This window comes from Polyodon spathula, chromosome 13, assembly GCF_017654505.1.
Source record: "Polyodon spathula isolate WHYD16114869_AA chromosome 13, ASM1765450v1, whole genome shotgun sequence".
Classification (NCBI taxonomy): Eukaryota; Metazoa; Chordata; class Actinopteri; order Acipenseriformes; family Polyodontidae; genus Polyodon; species Polyodon spathula.
The window spans coordinates 10,809,961-10,835,099 of record NC_054546.1 but is presented as its reverse complement, the minus strand read 5'-3'; the positions used below and the strand labels follow the sequence as shown (position 1 = coordinate 10,835,099).

Here is a 25,139-nt window from a genome sequence, read left to right as displayed (position 1 = left end):
TCGCATAACATGTGTAACACATTTTCATTCAACATACCGATCTAGTTTGTACAAAACATTTGCTTTGCCTACCTCAAACTCCATGCTAAAAATGTTTTGCATTTTTAAATAAAAGTAAATGAGGGTCTTAGAGTTAGCTACTTGGGTTTTGGAGTAGTTATGTATTACTGCCATTTACCCATATGTGTCTGCTTTCTATACATTCTATCATTAGCAGATGATATCGAGTGGTGATCCTAGCTTCAAGTCAAGTGCATCTTTCGACAGATGCTTTCTACCCACATACATATGGATATTAAGTAGTGTAGAACAAGAGCATACACTTACAGAAGATTGTCATAGTCTTGTATTTGTAAACCATTTTTTAAAAAATCAACAGTTTATCGAATTTACCAAAATCCATTCTAAAAGCTCTGTATTAAAAAGTAATAAAGGCAATCAACGTTTTCTTTGTGTGGCAGATATGCAAGCTCAGTATTTCATATAGTCAGTGAATAAGGAGAAATGAAAATCCACATTTTCTACGCTCCTATTCTGCACTCTGCTGTATCGCAATCCAACAACACCCACAAGGTTGCATTTCACAAAATACATAAACCATTACTGAAATAAAGAAAGCCCCTCTACTGTGAGAAAACCAAGATTGGCTGTATGTGGGACTTTATATATGGATTCACACAAGTCATGTGACTTGTAGGTGCCCCCCTCCCAACCATACTTAATGATCAACAGCTCTGCTTCAATCAAACCAGTAATGCCCCTCTAACACACACTTTATTGCCATGTTTTGCATGCCAAAAATGTTTAAGCTGTTATTTTTTAATATCCGATTCCACAGCATGATCTTTGGGCGATGTCTTTTTTGGCAGCTTTAGTTTAGCTTCTAGATTCCTTGAGGGGAGGGAGGGAAATCTCAACATACCAATCCACCCCTCCACCCCCCTGGTGTATATGTCTTCCTGGCAGCTCTAAAAAGCAGCCTGTATCACCCTGCCCACTCTCCCAGCTGGGGAGGTGTCGGCAGTCTTACCAGGGAAATAGAACAAATAAATGAGATGGAACGTTCTTTGCCAAAACATACAAAACCGAGGAACACAAATAATAGGTATGGTACAGTATATCTGCATCTATTTTTAAACATAGTTTAAATAGCACTGTCCTTCCATACTTAAGTTGATTTTATCAAAGTGACTTTTAATGTTCATTCATTGTTTTTCTGCACATATTTCTCATGTTTAGCAAAAATAAAAGGTGCACAAATGTACACTGTTAATAGTTCTGTGCAAAAACCTAAATAAATATTGTCTTCCCATTGAAGGGGATTTTGCTTATTCATTTGTATGAAACAAAAGCTTGAAGTGTTTTTTGTGAACCGCTGTAAAGAGTATAATACAGGGGGAGAGGTCATTTTCTAATATGATTTAATTAAATCATGCAGACTTAGTTGCTGGCATCTAGGATTTTCCAGCTCAGAGAAAATGGTAACAAAATATTGGAGCAGAATAATCCTTGTGTAAACAAGCAAATAAAATCACATCTGAAGGTACTCTACATCACTATATAACACTTATCTATCCAAAACAATTAAAGTTTACTGTAAAGCACTACCGTCAAAAAACGTTGTGGTGACTACAAGAGAAGCTGTGGATTCAAATAGATTAAAATACAACGCACATGATTCACATATTCTACCAATTTATGAATTGATGGAATGTGCCTAAGACCTCCATAGCCTTTTGTCCTTTTGGACAATTTGCAATATAGTTATAGTTACTTGAATAAACTGCTGCAGCTAGCCTGGTCCTGATATAGTTAGTTTTCAGGAAATTATCCCAAATGCAGTTCCAGTTTCCTCTCCAACAGGATATGGAATCATGCTTATGGCTTCCAGTTACTATTTATGCACCAGATACAAAAATATCACGTGGAGAATAAAGCAAAAGAAGATTCTCTTTATCACCTAATAATAGTTACATTCATATTAGCATTTACAAAAAAACTGTTGGCAAGTCTAAGATATTTACGGTTCTTATAAATAAACGAAAAAGCTAACAGGAAAATATTATAAAAGAAGGATTTGAATTCAGTTATAACATCCTGATTTGTTCCATACCAGTATTTTAAATAAAAAGACACAAACGAGCTTTCAATAGTTTAATTCAGCAATAAAATTCTAAAAAAAAGTACTATAAGCAAACGTTATTCCTAACCAGTAAATAAGGCACATGTCGGAATGCCATTGTATGGACATTTACACAGAGTTTTACAGTCTTTGCAGATTTCCATAAAGCATGATTTATAAAAGTAGTGCAGTTAAGAAAGATGCTATAAGGATAATATTCATGACAGGACAGTACAAGTAACAGTGGGTATAAGGGGCACTGTATTATTAATGGTGGCATCTCACCGGCATAAAACACCCATATGATGTTCTGTATTAATGGTGCTCTCTGGTCCCACTTGTGGTACTTCATGGTACTGCATCCCCATGCAGTCTTCCTGGTGCTACACTGTACATTCCACCATGATGCCATGATTTCCCTTGATAATACACCTCTATGAACTGCCCAACCCTTTTTAATCACCCTGTACATTTCCATTTCCAGCATCTCTGCGTTTGTCCAACATCATTTTAGCTGTACACACACACACATATATATGTAAAATATTGTTAGAGAAAGAAAATCAAGTAAACATTGGTAACTTGGAACACTTGGAACTGTCTATACACACACACACACACACACACACACACACACACACACACACACACTATATATATATAACTACATTACATTCAGAAAAAAAACAGCAGGGGAATTGTAACATATTATGTTAGTTTGTGAACACTAGTATTCAATGTAGTGTACAAGGCATCCTATTTCCTATATACTGGGGTAGAACATTAAGCAAATCTCCCTCTTAGCATGGTAAAATGCATTAAACATAAGGATACATTTCAAGGAAACAATACATGTTTCAAACAATTTTAAAAATCACATGCACATTCTATCATGCGCATACGTCTCACATCATTGCTATATGTCTCACATATAGAATTGTTGTGTTGTTTCTACGCTATGCTTAAAATAACATCCACATTAGTTTCTTGTTGATATTGCTTTAGTAGATTTTGCATACTAGAAGAACTCACAGTTTATAGTGCTTGTATACAGTGGTAAGTGTCATTTAAAAAAAAAAAAATGTGGAAAGAATTCCTCAATATTGCAATTGCTATGCCTCCACAATAATATATTTAAAATGTAATATAAACATTATTACTCCTCCTAGTTAATAAACTTTAATAGCATTTTAATACTGCTCTTTAAAAGGATACAATCATTTCCAAAATACACATATATGAATTGCATTAAGCATTTTATAATGTAGTTTAAGTACTTGAATAATATACAATATTGGTTATTTAATACTGATAATATTTTCATCAAAACAAAATAGAAAAAAGCTTTTAAGAGAGCAAGGCTTTTTAAGAATTATGTACCAACCTTCATATAATATTCTATGTAGACATCAATATTTCCTTCTTAGTGTAGTTTTGTTGCATACTTTATACAGACAAAAAAAAAAAAAAAAAAAAAGCATCCTTCCATAAAAAATGTCTGCAGGATATCCCCTCAGATTGTAAATCACTTAGGAACAACTCACGGCTTCGTTTGTATTCCAATAAAAAGACCCTTTTAACAAACAAACAAAATTTGACATCGCAAATAACATTTTAAAATAATGAATATCCTTTTAAAAAAAGGTGGCCTTTGAATATATACAATAAAAGTTTGTTGCAAAGATATCTGTGTCAGGGAAAGAACTTTTATCATTTGCAACCATTTAACATTTTTAACATCTAGAAAGGTTTCCAAAATACACACATACTATACTGTGTGAAATGGTATATAAACTTTGAAGGAACTGTAAAAGTCAAGTATATGTAACAAGATAAATATGTCTGCAAGCAAAAAAAAAAAACTTCATGAACAGGTATATGTCAAAGTTCTAGTTCTACACACGATTGTCCCCTTTAAACCTTTCTTACAAATCACAGCAGTTTTTAATTTTATTCACTTTCTTAAAAAAATGAATAATTTTGTAATATTTAACTTAAAATAATACAAAAGTACCAAATTCAATGTCATGTTACAATCACAGAAAGAAACTCAGGTTAGGTTCATTCTCACAGCACTGAAATGGTATTCTAAACATCTAAACAATATGGGGGGAAATATTCAAAATAAGATTATATTAGCACAAGGATAAGTTGTAAAACTAAATGTTATCATACAAGGGTCTTCCTCTGAAATATATCTAGTTACTTTTCTTTTTTTTTTTTTTTTTTGCTTGCATGATTTCTCGGGTTTGGTTTAATTAGTCATTGAGACACATTTGCCCGATGGTGCATTTACACAGAATTACAAGAGTCAACTAATCTAATGGACACAAAGCAAGTAAAACATGCAAGTCAGATATTCAAGTATACAAGTGTTAAAGAAAAACAACAGTATGACTTGTGTAGCTGGATAAGCTCTGTTTAGCAGTCAGAGATACTTTACTAAAGTACTTTTTTCTTACGGAAGATTTTATGACTTAGTGTTTAAATTTATCAAATTCAAAGGCGTCAATAGCATTCATGCAACGTGCCATCATGTTCATTTTCTCTTTCCTCATCTCACACCCATTATATCATCATCACTTTGAACTATCAGTCACCGTCAAGTGAAGCTCAACACTGCACATGCCCACATCTATTATGTCACTCCCCTCGCACTCCAGATTTTTAACTCATGAATTGCCAGTTTTCCTAACTACACAATTACTGTAAATTCACTTTTTTGTCCCTCCAGTTACCCTACTTTATGCATATCAGACCTTGGCTGTTTTGTTACAGATATGTTACAAGAACCCCTGTAACCCTGTCATTTGTAAAGTCTATCATGTGCTGTCTTCAAATTACATTTCCTAGTTGTCTCTGTTTTTGCCAGTTGGAAATTTTAGTTAACACTGGATAACTAATGGGGTTGGGAAAAACTTGTGGCAGCTTACCATTTCAGTGCTTGAAACATAAACGTATTGCATTTCATTATCTTTCTACAGGTCTACTTGTGAAATTTAAGCTGGACTTAATGTTTTCTAGCAGTACTGTCTGTACCAACTTTGCATACTACTTAAAATACTGAAGAGAGAATGATTCTACACAATTCCAAATCATCCTCATCAGAACTTACAACTGAGCCATAGCTTACAAGTTAGCTTTAGCTTTAGCTGAGGACCATAAACAGGAAAATCTTTGAAACATCATACACAAGTAGAATGTTACATTTTGAAACTAGTTTCCCATATTACAAATTTTAAAAACACACAGAACATTACTATTTACTAATAAATGTCTGTTACAATTTACTTGTTAAGAATGCCCCAATAAATGCCATGGGCTTTGAAAGGAAGGTTCCCCTCTATTACTAGAATTTCCCCCCCAAAAAAAAAGAATAAATGCCTGGATTCTTAAATTAACTTTAAATGACTTAAACAAGATTGTTATAAAAAAAAAAACCCTTTGAGCAGAGATGCAGTGCAGTACTCTGGGGCATTTAACTTAAATCATTAAATAATAGACAACAGCTCTCCCTGCATCCTGGCATCAAAGATGTAATTCTGGATGTGTGTTGACACCAGCTGCATTGTTGTGACCTTTAAAATCAATTTGCCTATTGGTTCTAAAGGCTTAACCCTATGAGATGCAATTACAATTTCAAACATTGCGTCACCACTCGCAGTAGGCAGCTAAACCCATCTACACATTCAGCTCACCTCACTTACTGCCTTTATAAAAAATACCTCTACCATTTAAAGTTAAATAATGATTAACATTAATCATGCAAAGTAATTAATAGTTATTTTAAATAAATACAAAATTATTAGCACTTTTTCACAATTCTTTTTTTTTTTTCGAGGATTTTTAAGCAACTTCCCATATGTTCATGTCATTTTTAGTACCGTTGTTAATTGTATTTATTTCAGGTAATTATCAGATATTTAATTTAAATCATTGTAAATAGTTTTTTTTGGACAAATACGTAGGCTAAAACAGATTATTTTTTTTTTTTAAAAGTGCATTATTAAAAAAAAAAAATAGTTTAGAAACTCAAACCTACAAATCGAGACTTCAGGTCACAATTAAACATTTCATGTTCAACTCCTCAGTTCAGCCTCTACTAATATGACTTTTCGCTTAATTTTCTTCAATATCAGTCTTCCACCACTGCAGTGTACAGTATGTGGTTACAGTCAGCCTGCACATACCCTAATGTATTAAATAGAACTTAAGATTCGTCCTTTTAACATTACATTGTGAACATAGGGCTGTCTAAAATAAAGAACAGACATATAAAAGTCTTAGGAAGTACAGAATTGTGTTGATTTGGGTGAATAACTCAGTAAAGTAATTTATAATGGTTTTACAGATGAATATGATTCTTATTGAGATGATCACTATAGTTTTACTATAATATTGTTTAATGTCAATTAATAACTTTACGATTGAAGTATTAGACCTCAAAACTACACAATCCTTTAAGATTATCTTATTAATATGATATTTCTGTGAAGGTATTACATTTAATAACTGGGAGCAATGGGCAACTCAACTACAACTCAAAAATGGAGCTTAACAACTGCAACCCGCCCCCCCGCCCCCTTACAAATCTAACCATAGATCATTTGCTTTCTTGCAAAACTGACCCAGATGCACACCTTTGGGATTAAAGTCACACCTTAAGAAATCTACAGCAATTCCTGAGCTCATAAGGGAAGCACTGTTTGAGAAGGTATGTGCATGTCCTTGCTAAAATCAACACAATTGCACAGTAAGAAACAGACAAAACCAAAAACCCAGACGTGGCAGCTCTCCAAAAATAAATACTTAAGTTTCATTATTCAAAATACTACCTGCATGCCATTTCTTTAACCCCAACTCGGCTAATTCACAGTTAATTTAATGTGCTATTGACCCAATGAACAGTAAAGGCACAGACGTGCCTCTTAAATTGATTTTTTTTTTTTTTTTTTTTTTCTAGCATTTTACTTCATCTGGCCAGGAAAGAAAACAAAGGATTCTGTAAACAACAACTCAATAGACATCACTGTGAGGTGTTCTATTGCAACTGATATGGGTAAGAACAACAACAACCACCACCATACTAATAATAATAATAATAATAATAATAATAATAATAATAATAATAATAATAATAATACTGCCAAGGTCAGTTATAATGCTATAAATATAATTTCAAAATGATACACCTACACTGGTGAATATGTAACATTATATTGGTAGTTTAAGGCCTATTAGCAGTGAAGACAAATACAATTTGGCACGTTTTCACTTTGTACAGAGAACTTTGACAACAAACTCCTGAAGGACAAGCGGCTGGACAGGGCAGTGAATCTTTTCCGTTATTTATTGCACGCGGCGGCAGTAGTAGCCAAGGACTTTGCATTTTTCACACAGGTGCTGAGGATGCTCCTTGCTCTGGTCAGAGACATCCAGGCCATCAGGTTTCTCCAACGGCCGCTAGATAAATAAAGAACAGAGAGACTTTAAAACACTTGAACCTCAAGGAAGGCCATTCAAATTCATATTGCACGGAGTTGTATAGGAAAACTAAAATAGAAAAAAGGAAAACAGTGGAATTAAACTTTGCGAACTGTCAATGCGCCCAGTCAGTATGATGGTTCATGAGTGGTGCTGGAAAATAAGCAACTCCTTGACATGAGGAGGAGTTTATTTTGGCCTAGGCCCTTGGCAAATCTTTCTTCACGTAACTATTATATTGGCAGATACTGTACCTTTCCCTTCTTGGAGGTCTACAACCTGCACTGTATAATTCTAGACTGACAAAATCTGGTGTCTTGTCTATGTATGACATGAATACACAAATGAATGTGCTGCTGTGCAGAGAGGCAATGTTTAATCAGGATATTTGTTTAACACAAATAAACAAAGGTACCTACTAATCCAGCTCATTATGGCTCCCAAATGGGTGCCTATGTTATGGCAGGTTACATTCTTGCACCATCTACATGGTCCTTTGTCTTGAATGTTAGCCCAGCTAGCTGCTAATAAAAAATAAATGCCTCCACTATGCATTTTTTTAACATGCTGTGATTAATGTGAAAACATACACTGCATGTCTGTTGATACAAACCAGCTTGAAAAGCGGAAAAAAAGTCCAGCCCTGGGAATCATTTTCTTGGAAATAGTGCAAAGGATACTGGGAATGCCTTTCAGTGCCAACATTTTTTTGGATTGCTATCATAAACAATAGTTCTGCAATCATTTGTTTTCTCGCCCTGAATTGACAGAGCTCAGTTTTTGGCCTTAGTGCCACCAGTCCAGAGAAATGTTATTGTTACTAGAACGTTTAAGATGAATTTCATGAACATCGGAATTTCATGGAAGAGACAATGCAGCGTTTGACTGGAGTGTGTTTTGAACAGGTCATGAGGTTGAGTTTATAGAGACTAATATAGATGAAAAAAAGGAAGCACGCCAAATGTGGAACTATATTTTAGGATTTAGGTTAAATAGTTGTTTTGAGTAAAAAGAAAAATATTCTTCCCAAAACTAAGGGGGAAACAGTTTCCCTTCAAGTCCCAAATAACGGTTTCTGGATACCAGCAGAAAGGAGAGTGCTTTGGCTGTTGTGACTCAGCTCAGCCTGCTGGGAATAGTTGAAATAAATTTGTTTCTAGTGACAGGCCTGCTCTACAACGTATACACCAGTCTGCATCCATTCATTGGACAACATTTCTTTTTTTTTTCCTCAAACAGAGATATCAGATGTGAAAGTTAGAGTAAGAGGCCCCAGCAGTCAGCCGTTTATAGTGAACAATGACTGGCATTAGGTTACAGTTTAATGATGCAGCCAACTCTGCCAGCAAGGTTAATATCTTCATATTCTTGACTGCTTAAGACATTAAACTCATTAACTACAGTTTATGGTAAATCCAGCTTGCTCCAGGAATGATATTCAATATGGGAAAACAAGTAGAGCGAATCTTAAGAGTTTTTTTTTTTGTTTGTTTTGTTTTGTTTTTTTACTCTCGTTGTTAAGCTTGGAACTGTTAACCTTGGACTTTGTTAAATGTTTTATTTTTTTATTTATTTTTTTAATTATAAAATGACATCTTTTAAATTCCCAATGAAGTACACTAAATGATAAGCATTTAAAAAAAAACAAAACAAAAAAAAACAATTTCCAACACTCATTCGCCTTTTCCATTTCAGATGCATGTCATACAGTATTGTATAATAATCTCCAGTGTTCAACATCTGCTTCTGTATACTTGGTCACATTAGCTCTTACTGTGCTTAATACAGACATTACAGCATGGAATACTCCAGATAATGCCTGCAAAGATCACAATTATCTCTTGAACCTGTGGGTATGCAATGTGATTTTCCAGTCGCTTACTGGACAGAATATTTCAAGTGGGTGGTGCTGTGAATGTGAACACTTCGACTAAAAGAAACAGCATACTGCCCTCATACAATTAAAAGGGGAAGAGCCTCCTTTCAGACAAGTCACCAACTGCAAATACTACATACATTAATAAAACAGAAACACAGAATGGCATTTTTTTTTTCAATTCAGGGTATTTTTAAAATGTAGAGGAACAAAAATAGCTTATTTTAAACTCAAAAGAATTAGAAAACATGTATTTCAAGAATAATGGGAGATTTATCTTATAAACCCCCAGAACCATTACGTGAAAAGTCATTACACTTCTATACCCTCCTCTAGCAAACCTGGAATCATTGACAGGCACAGAGAATAAGGATATTTGTGGCCATTGCCCTGGCCAAGGTATAAAAAGACTTGAAATGGAAGAGAGAAGACAAGTCCAACAATAATATACATGTAGTAAAATGCTTCCCTGTAAATAAGGAATAACAATAAGGAATTGTCTTTGCAAAAATGAGTGCAGATGAGCCTGGTTCTTTTGAATACTGATTAGAATGCTTGCTTGCAGTGCGAGTTACACAGTCAGGCACTGGTAGTTAACATCCCACAATGCTCACTGCACCTCAGTCCTGACCCAAACAGTTACTCCTGCCATTCTCTCCTGGTGCTCTCTCTAGTAGAAACTGTCAACTGTGCCAAATCCTGCCAAACGTAGTACTTGTTCTGTGATATGGATCCCCAAATTAGTTTCACTCAATCCACGAGGAAAATAAATTCAATAAGAAAAACAGCAGATGTATGATGGATTTCTATGAACACTTTAGATCAGGCCTTAGGTATTTACGTAGCTGGTTTTTACTGCACAGGTTTAACAGTGCCAGGCAATGCCGTCAGTTGGCAGATCACACAAGATAAACTAGCCAGCCTGAAATGATTTGAACATCAATTTGTCATGGCACATTTTCTGTAAACACTGACAGAAATGAGGTCCATTTCACTATTCTCATTAACAGTAACATTACCATGCAAGACTTCCAAAATAAGTTTGCCCAGACCTAATCATTTCAACAGCACGGAATATATGCTTTATCTTGCAATTTGGCTTTGTGTCGAGCATAATCACGAACAGATGAACAACAAATCAATTTTTTTTGTAAATACGGTTACTTGGGAGAGTTATGGGCTTGTGTAAGTAATTGCAATAACTGGAAGTGATTAGTTATGTCAAACCACTGGCGATCTTTCTTTTGCTTTTGTACATTTAAATTCTAACCTAATACTGTTGGGTTATTTTAAAGGAAAGCTGTGTTTAGTTTGGTCTCATTGTTGTGAGCTAAGCATATGAGAGTAGGTCATGGGCTACACCTAAATTAGAAAAAAAAGTCTCTAATGAGACCACATCGTGCAAGGCGTATCTGGATATAATGAAGGTTGACGAGCAATCCTTTATGAAGTTGGAGATACATACGATTCACCCCCAAAATACCATGCTCTAAGAACCCTGTGTTCAACTCATAAAAGAATAATGTGTGGCTCTACTTAAACTTCGGACCTGTAAGTGATCCCTGCCATGGGTCATAACTTGTTGAAGGGTTGTATACACGTACTTAATTTGTGCACTGAAGTGAATACAATTGTTAAACAGCCAAAATGAAAGTCCAGAGTACAGTATCCAACTGCTGTATGTTCTTCAACAAAGTTTCATTTGCGTACAAGATATTTGTAAACATTGAAGGCACTTTTCGAGATGCTACTCTATTCATCAGATGGCGTGTTTCTTGCTAAGCTCTTGTTACCTGTTTGTGGGGGTAAACATTAATGTGGCACTTGATACATTCTTGTCCCATGTTGGCCCAGGAGTTTCCACTCATCCACTTCCTCTTGCACTTCGGGCATTTGTACTCTCCAAAGCAACGCTTCTTCCCTTGATATGGAGTTAGGCCTTCTCCCTTTGGGCGGGCCTGGAAAGTAAGACAATGAATACTTAGTTCTTCCATTATAAATTCTAATAGTTGATGTAAAGAATATGATTTAAACTATAAAATAATGTACAGTATAATGACAAACCATAATTTAAACAGTGATCTAGCAAAATGAATAAAAAAATGTAAATTCTTAGTTGCGAAACATTGACATTCAGACCTTTAGTTGAACCATCATGTTAAGTGCACAGATATAATGTTGAAAAGGCTTATTCTTAATAAGCCAATCATTCAGGAACTAAAGATGAGAAATTTAGCTCTTTGAATATGCCTTTTACTGATCTGTTTGGGTGAAAACTGTAGTGTACCACATACAATGTATTGCATAGGCTGGTGCACAGATTAAAAATGTACCTGGTAACATACAACCTTTTCTCTGACCTCCACACTGTGATTCAACACAATTATTAGGGTCTTTAAAAAAAGGATAGCATGGATTTAATATACACTTCCTGGAGCCAGCTCTGCTATAAAACGCACAGGTTCAGCCATGGACAAAAGTTTGGCATCGCCCTATAGAATAAACTAATTTTGCTTCATAAAGTCGAAATGAAACCTGCTGAATAATGTTACACTACCATTGAATTACATACCACTTTGTAGTTTTCCATATACTTAATGAAATCTAAGATGAAATACTGTACTACTATTATGGCTTCTGGTAGACTTGTTGTAATATCATTTTGTAGTTTCTTTGATTATATGATGTTAAATAAAAGATCAAAACAATTTTATATATATATATATATATATATATATATATATATATATATATATATATATATATATATATATATAATGATGTCTCAATATTAATGATGTCTCAACCTTAAAAGTATAGGTGATATAAAACCTTTGGCCATAGCTGTACATGTGGTTTACATTCAACCCATTCCCTTTAGTATTCGCTTTATTAAAAGTGACTTAGTGAAAAATACCTTGCAGCCTTTTTGCTTTGATCAACCACATTATGGTCTTTTACGATAAAAGGTTTTCTGTTTCTGCTTCTACATTTTATAGCTTTTGAGATACCATCATGTCAAATGAGATCTAGATAACCCTACTTGATTGTTGCTTTAGTAATGGCAGGATAGTGCTCACTGGCTGAGCATTGCGGAAAATATATTTTATGTAAAATGTGTCTGTGAGTAAGCTTAATCAACTGCATATGTTGAATTTCACTACAAGTTACTATTTGTATTTGTCTATCAAACATTTAAATAAAATTACTCTTTCGACAGTAGTTACCAGGACTGATATTTAATAATCTCGGCCACAAATTATTTTACAATAATAGAAACTTACAGAACTATAAGTAATGAGTTCAATTTAAATACAATATTCAGTGTAGTAAATTAGAACTGTATTCTTCTGTGTGTGCTAATATACAGTACATACTGTACAGTACAGTGCTGTGTGTTTATCTGAAATGTGTACATCAAATGATTAAGTAATGTACAGTATTTGCCTCACAGGCCCACTAATGTGCAACAAGTAGTTCAACTTTGATCAACATTATGAAATCATGGGAAACATGGTGAAACTAAGTACTACTAAATACTACTAGTAGAACTAAATTACACAATGTTACTTCAGTAACGACTTACCTGAGTGGAATGAAGGAGTGTGTGGTGAAAGGGCAGCTGGAAGTGATAGACATTAGTAAAGCAGCAGGAAATAGTAGGTTCTATGCCAATTTGCTGTATTATTAGGATTGATTATTAGATTGAGAATGCTTAAGAGAAGGTGAAATATATAACTCAGCTGTTTGGGTTTAGTTTTATAAAATTAAAAGGTGTTTTACTTCTTTCAAAAAAACAGAGTTAATTAAAGACTGGAGTCAACACTTTAAAATATGTCCCATTCTCTCTTGATAGTCCAAATGATTCTTAAATAGTGTAGAAAATGTACTTGTGGAATATCATATTGAGTCTGAAAGACTTCGAGTCTTAGGACCGAGTCCTGTTTTTCATGTATTTTTATGGAGGCTCACAGCTCTGGCTGTGCAAATAAAAAAACATTCTGTATTCGGTTGCAAGACTCAATTTGCTTGAGCTTTTAAAAACTACTGTAGTCATAATAAAAAAAAAAAATTACAGAACTTAAAACACTGCTATCTGGTGACACTAGATCCTTATCGGTCCCCACGTTCAATGTAGCGGAAAATATCTTAAACACCCAAGCCTCTCATGGGACTTGGCTGCTAAATAATTCTCCTCCTTCAAAGATACATCCAAGCATTTGGCAATTTTTATTTGAACTAATCGTGTTATACAGAATTCTGAACGCTATGAAAACCCTCTTTTATAGCATGAGAATACCAATGTAACATATGTCCTGAGTCTTTGCCTAAAGATGCACATGGTTTGTTTACAACAGTAAGCACCTACTTTTGAATACAGTCCTAAACTGGGTTACTGACTTTGAGTTTTGTAAGCACTATTTAAGCAGTCAACCAAATCCCACTATGGCAGTATCAGGGTTCCGAAGATCACTACTAACAATACTATTAGGAAGTAGCCAGTTCTGCTCTGTTGCTTCAACAGTTGGACTTTCAAATGAAATGAACCAAAGCACACACTGTGAACTCACCATTGTAATGAATTTGACTATCAATAACTTTGTGTAGTGTATTCAAAATATGGACAGCTACTAGTGGGAAATCCATTCATTCTCTACAAATAATCTTTCAAAATTAACACAGCAGTTACCAGTTGTGGCGTAACTCTTTATTTCTGGCAGAAAACAATAACCAAATCAAGACTACCTGGTTTTATTTCACACTAGGCATAAATCAAAAGTATTCTAGTTCTGCACTACTGTTTATTAGCTTTCTGAAACCCACTAATTAGTCAATTATTGAATGTGCCAACGGCAAGCCAGTAAAAAAATTGGGTTTCAATGGAAGGACTTGATCTCCACTTTGCTGAATCTTTTTTTCAAGCGATCCTCTTTTTGTGCGGTGCAGACGTGCATTCCCGAAGGCAGCTGAACACCAACACTTTGAATCTCACACAAACAAGCCTGTTGTTTTCTCAGTTGGAAGCAGGGCTGAAAAACATTACATCAGAATTCCAGTGCACTGCCCCAAGATTCTGATCATATAAAAGGGCCAGTGTTGAAAAAAAAAAAAAATCTATCTGTGTTGCTAACAAGTTCATAAAGGCAGTGCCTTAGCTTTCTGACCACAGCCAGACACTCTGAATCTTAATGAAAAATGTAATAGCTCTGCAGATTTACACAAGTTCCTTAGAAACCCACACTGCTCAAAGAAAATCTAAATATACACTTTTCAAATAACTGATTTCTTATTTTTTTAATTAAATCAAGAAGAACAGCTATGGACCTGATCAGGATACTGTAGTACATTGCAAAGTCTATTATTTACAATACATGATTTCAAAAAAGTTTCTAAAAATCAGAAAGATATTAGTGTCTCCCTGTCCCTGGGATAACATACGATTTGCAATCAGGCTATTCATTTTTGCAACATGCTAAAAATACAGTAATTAATACTGAAATAATGCAAACCAATATAAACTACTCCAGGTTCCAAAATAATAAATACATCATGGATATCCATACAGTATGTGTAAATCAATAAAGAAACTGTATGAAGCTTATTCAAAATAATGTTATCTTGAGTAGCAACCAATAGTCATATGTAGTCCTACATGTTTCCCACAGTCCTGTACCAGATTAATGAGATAAGAATACTGAAGATTACACTGCATTTGGTATACTGTTTAGTAGCCCTGCATTAGACAAGTATTCTAAATTAAATTCACAGAACATTAAATACAACAGTAAAAGTGACAAGGCTTGATGCTTAATCAGATTGTTGACAATTCCCCAGCTCAGAAAATGATGGTTAATAATGCCATAAACAGGATCAATGGCAGTTAGCACTGTATCTTCAGTACTGTTTGCCAAGCAGTTACAGCTCTGAATAGTTTGTAGAATCGTTGATTATCTCTGCACGCCAGCGTTTCACAGCACAGATGAGGCCAGCTGTCTTGCTGAGATCACTCTAGACTGTTTCTAGTTGGCAACTCCATTGCCTTGTTTCCACAAGCCTTTACAAGGTCCGAACTGGCTCTACTGCTGCACTTGAAGCATAAATGCCCTTACACACCAGACGCGATGAGTGACACGACAAAGCGACACGAGAAAATCAATAAAACCTATGCTTTTCAATAGCGCTCTTCACACCACAGACGACATGACAAGTGGCATCGCCGCGACACAAATTCCAAAGTGAGCGATGGAAAAAAAAAAATAGAACCTGACCCTATTTTTGCGAATTCGCCGAGCGACAAATACACAACTGAGCAATCAGAGAACAGCTTCATGTCATGTGGTTTGAAATCAAGCACTGTTTCACTTTGTGACGGGGTGCCCATCCCTTGGGTGTATTTTATTTTTTATGTAGGTATTCATTATTATTATTATTATTATTATTATTATTATTATTATTATTATTATTAATTCTATACATATATTGTGTTTATGTGAGGCTGGACGAAGGCCGTCCAACATGCCTATTTATTATTTAAGATGACGGCGAAAAGCTGTGCGTTTGTGTTTTGTTTATTTATTTAAAAAGCTTGTGCAGAAGGTGACCAGTGACCATAGAGGGTCATCTACATAAAAATCTGCAACTTTCTGCGCCCCAGGAGAAGAGTGTCAGAGGCGAGGCGTGAGTCTAATTTAATAGAGAAGCAGTTGTTTAGAAGGGTTAGTGTTCGTTTCACTTTGACCAGAGTGCCATTTTATACATGTGACCATCTCCCAATTAGCAGCAATTAAACAATGAATTAACCTGGGAGATGGTCACCTTCTGCGTAAGGCTTTTAAATAAATAAATAAAACACAAACGCACTGCTTTTTTCTAATAAATAATCATGTCAGACGGCTTTCATCCGTCCGCACATAAAGACAATATATTTATATACTACTAATTATTATTATTATTATTATTATTATTATTATTATTATTATTATTATTATTATTATATAACAACAAATTAATACCTCGCACACTTTCACTGAAAATGGAGGTAAAAGATCATACTTGCAGTACCTAATTTCCCTGACCTATAATAATACTAAGCCATTTTCTATTGTGTTTGTTAGTAATCATACTTCCTGAAATATCTGGCAAATATCCCGCTGTTGCCTCGTTTCTGTGATCGCTTCTGGTGTGCACTGTATTTTTGCAGCGAATTTGTCCTGTCGCCCCAGTAAAAATCGCGTCGCCTCTGGTGTGTAAGGGCTTTAAGAGAGAACATACAGTATATATTAGTATAACATTTTTCTTTTAGGCATTTCAGAACCTGTTTAATGTTTTTTGCAAAGCCTGAAATACATTTTGAATGCTACACTTTTTACTGCACCTTGAAACCAGTCTGCAATCTCGTTCCAATGTTAAATTAGTGCTGCCTTCACATTGACCTGCGGCCTAGAATCCAATCTGAAATGGGATGTTACACAAAGAATGTTTCTACTATATCACATTTTTGTAAAATTCCCATCTATAAATGTCATCCACTACCTGTCATAAATGGGAATGTTCAAACTATATGACTTAGATATGAATGAGGATGTGCTGTAAGTGCTTGACACAAAGAAACAAGATAATGGGTGAAAAAAACAACAACTTTAAAACCAGGAATCATATTCAGTTTTACTGCTTGACAAGTCCTGAAACTATAAATCAATTTTTTTCTAAATTAAAAAAAATGACCATTAGAATTTCAAATTAACCCCCTCCCTCCATCTGTGCTTCCCTGGGGAAACTAGTGGAGGCCTAGGCCATGTTTAGTTACCTATGAGCTAGGCCTCTGTTCTGCAGGACGAATACCACAGCTACACAGTCATCCCTCCCAGCTGCAGCGGGCCCTCCAATCAAGTCAAAAAAGACAAGGGGGAGAGGAAATCAAAACCAGATGAACTCCATTCTGATATAATGCAAGAAAACAGCATGTCCATCATAAAAAAAAAAAAAAACAGCTTTAAAATAGGTCATAGATAAGAACGGAGAGACTATAATAACAAAGATCATGTGATTCACATATAAATATCATAACAGCAGGAAAACCAGATGACTTCATAATAATCATCAGAAAGATTCGATCCAGTGAGAAAAGGCAGCCTAAGTTCACCTGTCACATAAGTTTGTATTCACTACTGTCTAGTCTATTGACAGTATTGAATTTCACTGTAGATTAAGGAATTAAACAAAGGCACACACTATTAAATGGGAGCATTCTAACCATTAATGTTAAGCCCCTTTGATGATTTAATGACTTTGTAATCTAATAGTCTTATTAATAGGTTCATGCATTTGTTTTTGCACACTGTTCATTTGATGGTGGCCTTTCCTGAAGTATTTAGAATACATAATAAAATAAAAGGTTTATTATAGGTCATTATGTCTTTTTCCATAGGTTGCAGCCACGTAGTCTTAAAGCTTTGTGAAAATATGACTATTGAAGTATAGTAGAAGTACAGAATATCTCATATAATGCATTCCCTATTCTACATGAAACCCTATACACAGAGCCCCTGGATTTCATCTGCAGTAGCAACCAATCCTTGCTAGGGGACAGTACAGCCATGTTGGCCATGAATCACAATCAATGCCTGTCACTTCCTCCTCCTGTTGCAACAGTAAACACCCAGCTGCACAACACAGTACAGGCAGACTAAATATGTTCTTCCTGCTGAAGGAAGTTATCTCTCACCCTGCATGCACCCACGCAACACAGTCACACATAAACAGACATTAGGTGAAAGTGTCATTGAACAGGCTGCTTCCTATTGTCCTTAATATACTAGCAATTGATGTTTGTACTACACATATAGTATCTAGCTAAAGTAAAATTAACAAGTGCAGTATCAAAGGTTAATAGTCAGATAAATACTGTATAGACTTTAAACAAGCAGACTAAGGCTAAATAACACAAGGAACTCCCTAAGGTCCTTTTTTAGCACTGTGCATTCACCCTTTTTATTCTGGCTAGCTGTATATTGAGGAAACGCACGCACATACAGATGCACATTTCTGAGATTTGGAAACTTTCCATAGCTTTAGGGTGGAGATTAGGTTTCAATCCTTTTATCAATGTTTGGGCTCTAACTCTTGCTTGGCCTTTGAATCCTGTGATTCTCCGGGATCCACCGTACTAGCATACTTATATAATAGTATAAAGATCTTGTGTAGAGCTATAGAATTAGATAATTATAACTAAGATTAAAATGTCTCAAGATATGCAATGGGAGCCTAACTTCCATCTCAATCCTGTAAAAAATATCTGCGTTAGCCACTTTTATGAATGGTGCATTCAGTTCAGTTATGCTGTACAAGCTTAAATTCCAGGAAACATAAAATGGAAAGTAGCACAGTACATTCAAGAGTAAGTAGCAGGGTTCCCAAAAATATAACGTTACATGTCCCCACGTGTTGCTACAACTGTTTAAATAACGTACCTGTCAGTTCTCTTTTCCCTGTTACCATCCTGACAACTTTTTACATTTATAACTTTCAAATCAGTTTCAAAGCTCTTTTCAAAATGGCTGCTCTAGTGCACTGGGATTTGAGATATGTCCTCTAAATCAGTGCAAGAATAGCGACAAAAAAACATTTTAAAAAAACCCATAACAACAAGTGCTCTGGCTTTTCTGTTCCGCATCACATCAGCAGTGCACTAGAGCGGCCATTTCAAAAACAGCTTTGAAGCAGACTTTAAAGTTAGAAGTGTGAAAAGTTGTCAGGAGGTTAACAATGAAAAGTTATATGTATGTTATTTAAACAGTTAGCAATTCATGGGGGTGTGTAACGCGATATTTTTAGGAACCCTGTTACTTACTTCTGAATGTACTGCAGTGCTAAATGAAACAAATTAGGGGCATGCAACATCCCATCTAATACAAAACTGTCACTTATAGGTTATACACAAGCACAGTGAGATTCAGCCAGTTGGTCACTTTAAATATTCAGCCCACAGCTGAGCGAAGGTTACTAAAATGAGGGTCAGGACTGAATGAACATGAAGGGTGAACAATGCAAGCAAGAACAGGCTAGGACTCTGGTGATCTGAGGAAGTCTTTACTACAGAAACACATGTCTGACATGTCTAGGTAGGTAGGATTTTTTAGCCTTAAAGTATAGGAATGTATGAAGATATAAAATATGTTCTTATAATAAACAGAGCAAATGTGGAGCAATATTGAATTGGACTGTCATCAAAATAAATATTCCTCCCCAGTATATAATCATTCACAATTGAAATATGTTTGTGTATTAACCCCAATCAGACACCTTGTCTACAAAATACCTTGGCATCCCTGAAAAGAAAGGAAAATGTCAAAACATTTTAGTAAAGAGTTCCACAAATCTGGCATGGTATACAATGCAGTGCCACGGCAAACTTTATCTACCATTAGACAAACAACTGGGTGGTATATTTATTCTTCATTCATCCCAAGAAATTGTGTTCTGCAAAGGTGATTAGCTAAACTGTCATATTTGTGTGTATGTAGCAGAAAGGCCAAGAGTGAACTTGTTCACTGTTTCAACACCCAAGAACTGGAACAGATCAGTATGTGTGGATTCTTAATGCTTTCACAACTAGAGAAGAGCTCCGTAGCAGTGTTTTCCAACCTTTTCATCTCAAGTACCAGTGTTTACAACAGACACCACCAGGTGTGCCAGTAACTATGTGCAATCTTAAACGGCTGTTGTAAAACCGAGACCTACCCCATTACAACCAGGTTTGTTGCCTCATTCTGCTGAATGTTTCGTCTATGCAGCTGATGACTGCAACGAATTCAGCATATTTACATTTTAAATATTGTGTATGGAACTGGTTACTGCACATTTAATTGTGTACAGTTGAAATACAGGAAATAGCATGCTGTAGCTCCCATGCTCAGTGTTAGTGAAGTTCTGATCTGACAGCATGTAACACAGACCCTAGGCATTTTTTATCCATGCATATGTATATTACAGGACATCCGAGTTTAATGACAATTAACTTGTTTTGTCAACATGGAAATATACTAGGGAACGGACTTATTGTGACGTCTATATCATTTATATTAAATTATTTATTTCTGTTTTTTAATGGAACATTTGTCTGCAAAAAAATCAATTTTTTTATATATAATATAAATATTAAAAAAAGGTCTTGCATTCGTGGGATTTGATTAAACTTGTTGCAACTGCAACCATGTTAGTTACAGTCTGGAGCCCTGCATCAAAATTTCTCATTTCTCTGTGATTCAGCAGTACAAACAGATTGATACATTACGATGGTGCGATCATATTGTCATAAAGAACTGCTGGTGTGTACCAGTTGCAAGCCTATCGTGTACCAGTACTGGCACTTGTACCACAAGTTAAAAACCACTGCTCTAGAGCCACCTTCTTTTTCTATTACAAAGGAAAGGACGTGACACTGAACTATATCACGGTCACAGGTCAAATGTGTTTAGTCTAAAAAAAAAAAAAAAAAAAAAAAAAAAAAAAAACGTGTTCTGGCATGGCAAGCAATGCTTGCCAAGATAAAAGAACAACTTTGACCTTATGCAAGGAAATCTTGTATTGTATATACCAATATCAATAATACAGTAGTACAAATTGCTTTTCATCTTATTACATTTATTGGACAAGAACATAAAACAGATACAAAATCTGTTAAAAAAAATTGTATTCAACGCCACAGCAAAATACTAATATGTATTACTATAAAATGAAACTTCACTGGTTTAAATTGCTCATTTAGAACAATACCAATGTGCATTGGTTTTTCAAATAAAAAATCATGGTTCTGTAATAAATCTACAAAGTTAACAGTACCCATTTGTTTAACACATTTATGTCACTTTGGCAGTGCGATTGCCCTGCACAGTGGTAAATTAGTGTTGGTGTGGTTTATATGTAGGAATGGGTTTATTTTGTGTCGTTTTTGGGACTTGATTAGTTTGATTGTATTATTGTTTACAGACGGGCGCTCGATTGAGACTTGCTGCATGCTATGCTTGGTTGAGGGAAGGGCATCAAGTGATTGGCTGTGCTAGTCTTCAATCAGCACATAGGCAGATCTCGACCGAGTGTCCATCAGTTTAAAAACATCCGCGGGAGATAGCTCGGGGCTGCTGCAAGGCCTGCCGTTTTCACGGCACCTTTTGAGTTATAGTTTGGGGTAGTGTGTTTTATTTTGCACTTTTTGTACAGTTTGCTGTATTAGTCTTCTGTGCGTTACCATCGCTGGTAACGTCACATGACCGCCTTTATTTTACTTTCGTTTTCAGTTTGTGTGAGTAAATCCTGCCACGTGTGGAAGGGGTGTGGGTAATTCACTGACTAGGAGACAGACAGGTGTACTTGAAAACGCCGGCACAGGCGCGCAGGTTTTATTGAGGACCAGCATAGCCAATCACTTGCTGCCCTTCCCTCAAACAAGCATAGCAGGCAGCAAGTCTCAATCGAGCGCCCGTCTGTAAACAATAATACAATCAAACTAATCAAGTCCCAAAAACGACACAAAATAAACCCATTCCCACATATAAACCACACCAATACTAATTTACCACTGTGCAGGGCAATCGCACTGCCACAGTCACACAACCTACTGGGTTAGGATTTACATTACCTCCAGATTTTACATTCTGAAAGGTCTTCTATTTAGCAGACAGTGATGTGATGACTTACTATTGCTCTCTAATATAGTCAAGACTTATTCTTTATCAGAGTTCTAATTACCACAAAAGATACACACAGAATACTGGTTAATATTAGAAAAAATCCATCCTTTTTGACTCCAGGGATTTGTAGCAAATTGATACAAACGTGTGGCGGGGATTGTAGCCCTCTGTTCACAGGTGACAGTATAGAGCTTGGCTTCCGTACTGTGGGCTTCTCCAGACACACTGGCCAGACAAAATAATACCCCTCAGTTTTCATTTGAATAGCCAAGTCCTTTATATGGGGTGAGATTTATTCAGTCTCCTGTGTCAATCAAACCTTTGCCTTTTTGTGATAACTTTCTGAACCATGTTATTTTGCAATGCATGCCAAATTAAACATGCTTGTGTAGACAGCTTTATAAATGAAGCACTATGTAGATGTTGGACTTTCTTGTATTTTTGTCCTAGTATGGCAGTGAAGGCTGAAGAACAGTCAGCTGATAGCTTCAACTCAAGAATAAGTGTCACCCATCAGCTGTGTAGCTTTCTCTTTATAATGGGTGCTTTTCAATCAGTTAAATCTGCATCAATGTGCCGAAGACAAGTCCTGTGTTAGAGCTTTAGTCAGGTGCTGAAAATAACGTGAATTGAATTACACATTCATTCCAACCAGACAGACTAAATGCAGCCAGTGTTTGGGGGACCTCTGGGTCCTTTACAAGTGCAGCTGTCTCTTTTTGTGCCTGGGCAGAAAAGAAAGCTCAGAAGACGCTGACAGGGGAAACAGGTGTGTTGCGAAATGAGAAATGTGCCTTCTTACAACACCTGTGTGTTTTCAAACACAATCCTCTGTCTGACTGGGGCTACAAGGGCTCAAAGCCTTTCCTGTCACCCTGCAGTGCAACCTCTCCAAGCCAAGCAGATGGGACACATAAAATCCTCTCACTTAATTAATAAAGCTAAGGCCCAAATGTAACCTTTATTCAACTCTTACAATAGAAATGGTTAATCAAAAACAAAACAATAGAGAGTACTTGGGTAGCTAGGAGACAGGAAGAGGGATTCAGGAAAAGTCTTCATATAGAAAAACAAATCCTGTGCTCTAAGGAACGCACATTTTCCTGAACATTTTCTGGTGATAGAAGACAGCGAAAACCTAAAGGTGTGTGTGTGTGTGTGTGTGTGTGTGTGTGTGTGTGTGTGTGTGTGTATATATATATATATATATATATAAGCACTATTAGCGATAAGGTACACATTCATTACAACATTGGAAAATCTAATATTACACAACTACTTTAAAAAACATTCTATAATTCTTATTAAGTTTTGCGTGAAAATCAATAATTACAGAATGTATGTAGGTACTGCATATTTAAAAAACATAACGATTTTATAGTAAAATGCTCTGTTTCTCACAACAGTCTCAACAGTCGTGTAAAAAGAGATGTACCCCACCTGTACTACTGTTTTTATATAAACTTTCTAGTAGAAATGAATTCAATGTGGTGCACTTCAGTTTAGCTGTTGAGCTGTGGTAGGGTTAAGGACAGAAAGGGTAGATAAAGGAAGCTAGAGTGTATTCAAGCAATTATTTCACAAAGGCAAGCAAGCTCATGAACTGGTCAAGAATACTTGGTTCTAGAAGGACTACATGGCAGTCACAATCTTGACAATGTCGATTGGTGGTTTCCATAATAATTTCCATACAGTGCACATTTTATAGTGGCACACAAAAGCGTGTCACCAGCAGATGTTCATCAGTAGAAGATGATGGTGACAATTTGAAACATGATCAGTCTGATGGAGAATGGTATGACAACACCTCTGATTCCAGCCTAACTACCAAAATAAACAATGTGCAACTTATTTGTAATTGTGGAGCTTTCAGTTAAATACCTCATATCAGCTAAAGTAGAAACAATTAATAGCTATTTTACCTCAGAAGTAAAACCAGGCACTTCAAAAGCCAGTGGTTTTTTAAATCAGTTTTGAAACAAAACAAAGATTATTTTTTTTCTTTTTTTCTGGGTTATTATAAAAGAAAGCCATGTTTTCCAAGTATTCGAGATAGCCCTGGACTGCTTCCTGGTTCCTGGCAAAGGCCCCAGGAGATTGGCTGCTCCTTTTGCCAGCATCTGGAAACCATCAGTGTAAACAATGGAGTCCTCGGAGCTGGAACCCCTACCTCAGTTCCCGAGGGACATCAATCCAGAGAACATGAGAACACAAAGACCACTGGACACCATGTGGTCAATTACTCCAGACTAACAAACCTGAGCTCTTTCCTACTTTCTGTTTAGTTTGGCACAGCTGCCCCGTTTCACAGTGGACCCCAGCTGCTACAAAAGCAAAAAAAAAAAAAAAAAAAAAAAAAAAAAAAGGAAAAAAGTTTTAACCGCTTCTCTACTAAACATTATCTTCCATCTCTATGAATTCACTGGCAGATCAAAACAAGTTTTTGAAGCGGAACCAATTAAAAACCTACACAACTATCTACAGCAAAACACAACAGATTATACATGCATAGTCAAATAAAGTACACTGGCATGACTTCCAGGCCACACCTGGTTTCAATAGTCATAACCTTGAGGTGCTTATTTCTATAGCTTGGTACAGTATAATGGTCATCATCGCAACTAACCATGTTAAACATCTCTATGCACCCATTCAGAGAAACAGTGAAAAGTATCTTCTGTGTGCTCAGCTCAAAGTTTAAACCTGGTAGCTTCCACTCCAACATACTTAGCATCTCCTCCATACTAAATCAAAGTCATTGAGAGGAGTTTTCCCATTTTTAATATTAGACCTTTTTTTTAGTCAAAGGAAGTGTTCATCAATTTTTGGCAGACATCCTTGACTCTGTAGATTAAAGTAAATTCTACTGATCCAATTTTCAAGCATTTCCAAGTATTTGATATTAAATTGGCCTAACCTTGGATGGTTCACTCAGTCTAACTAACAGTCTAAAAATGTTAGAATTTAA

General features: G+C 35.7%; 1 protein-coding gene across 1 annotated transcript in view; it reads right to left on the bottom strand.

Moving 5' to 3' along the window:
- Positions 1–4,831: 4,831 nt before the first annotated feature.
- Positions 4,832–25,139, bottom strand: part of zcchc24 (zinc finger, CCHC domain containing 24) — a 50,636-nt gene continuing 30,328 nt past the window's right edge. Inside the window, exons 3-4 of the mRNA XM_041268524.1 lie at positions 11,276–11,440; positions 4,832–7,585 (exon numbers count right to left, since the gene is read on the bottom strand). Of these exons, the coding sequence (XP_041124458.1) occupies positions 7,472–7,585; positions 11,276–11,440 (279 nt within the window). The 3' untranslated portion in view covers positions 4,832–7,471. The remainder of the gene's footprint in view (positions 7,586–11,275; positions 11,441–25,139) is intronic.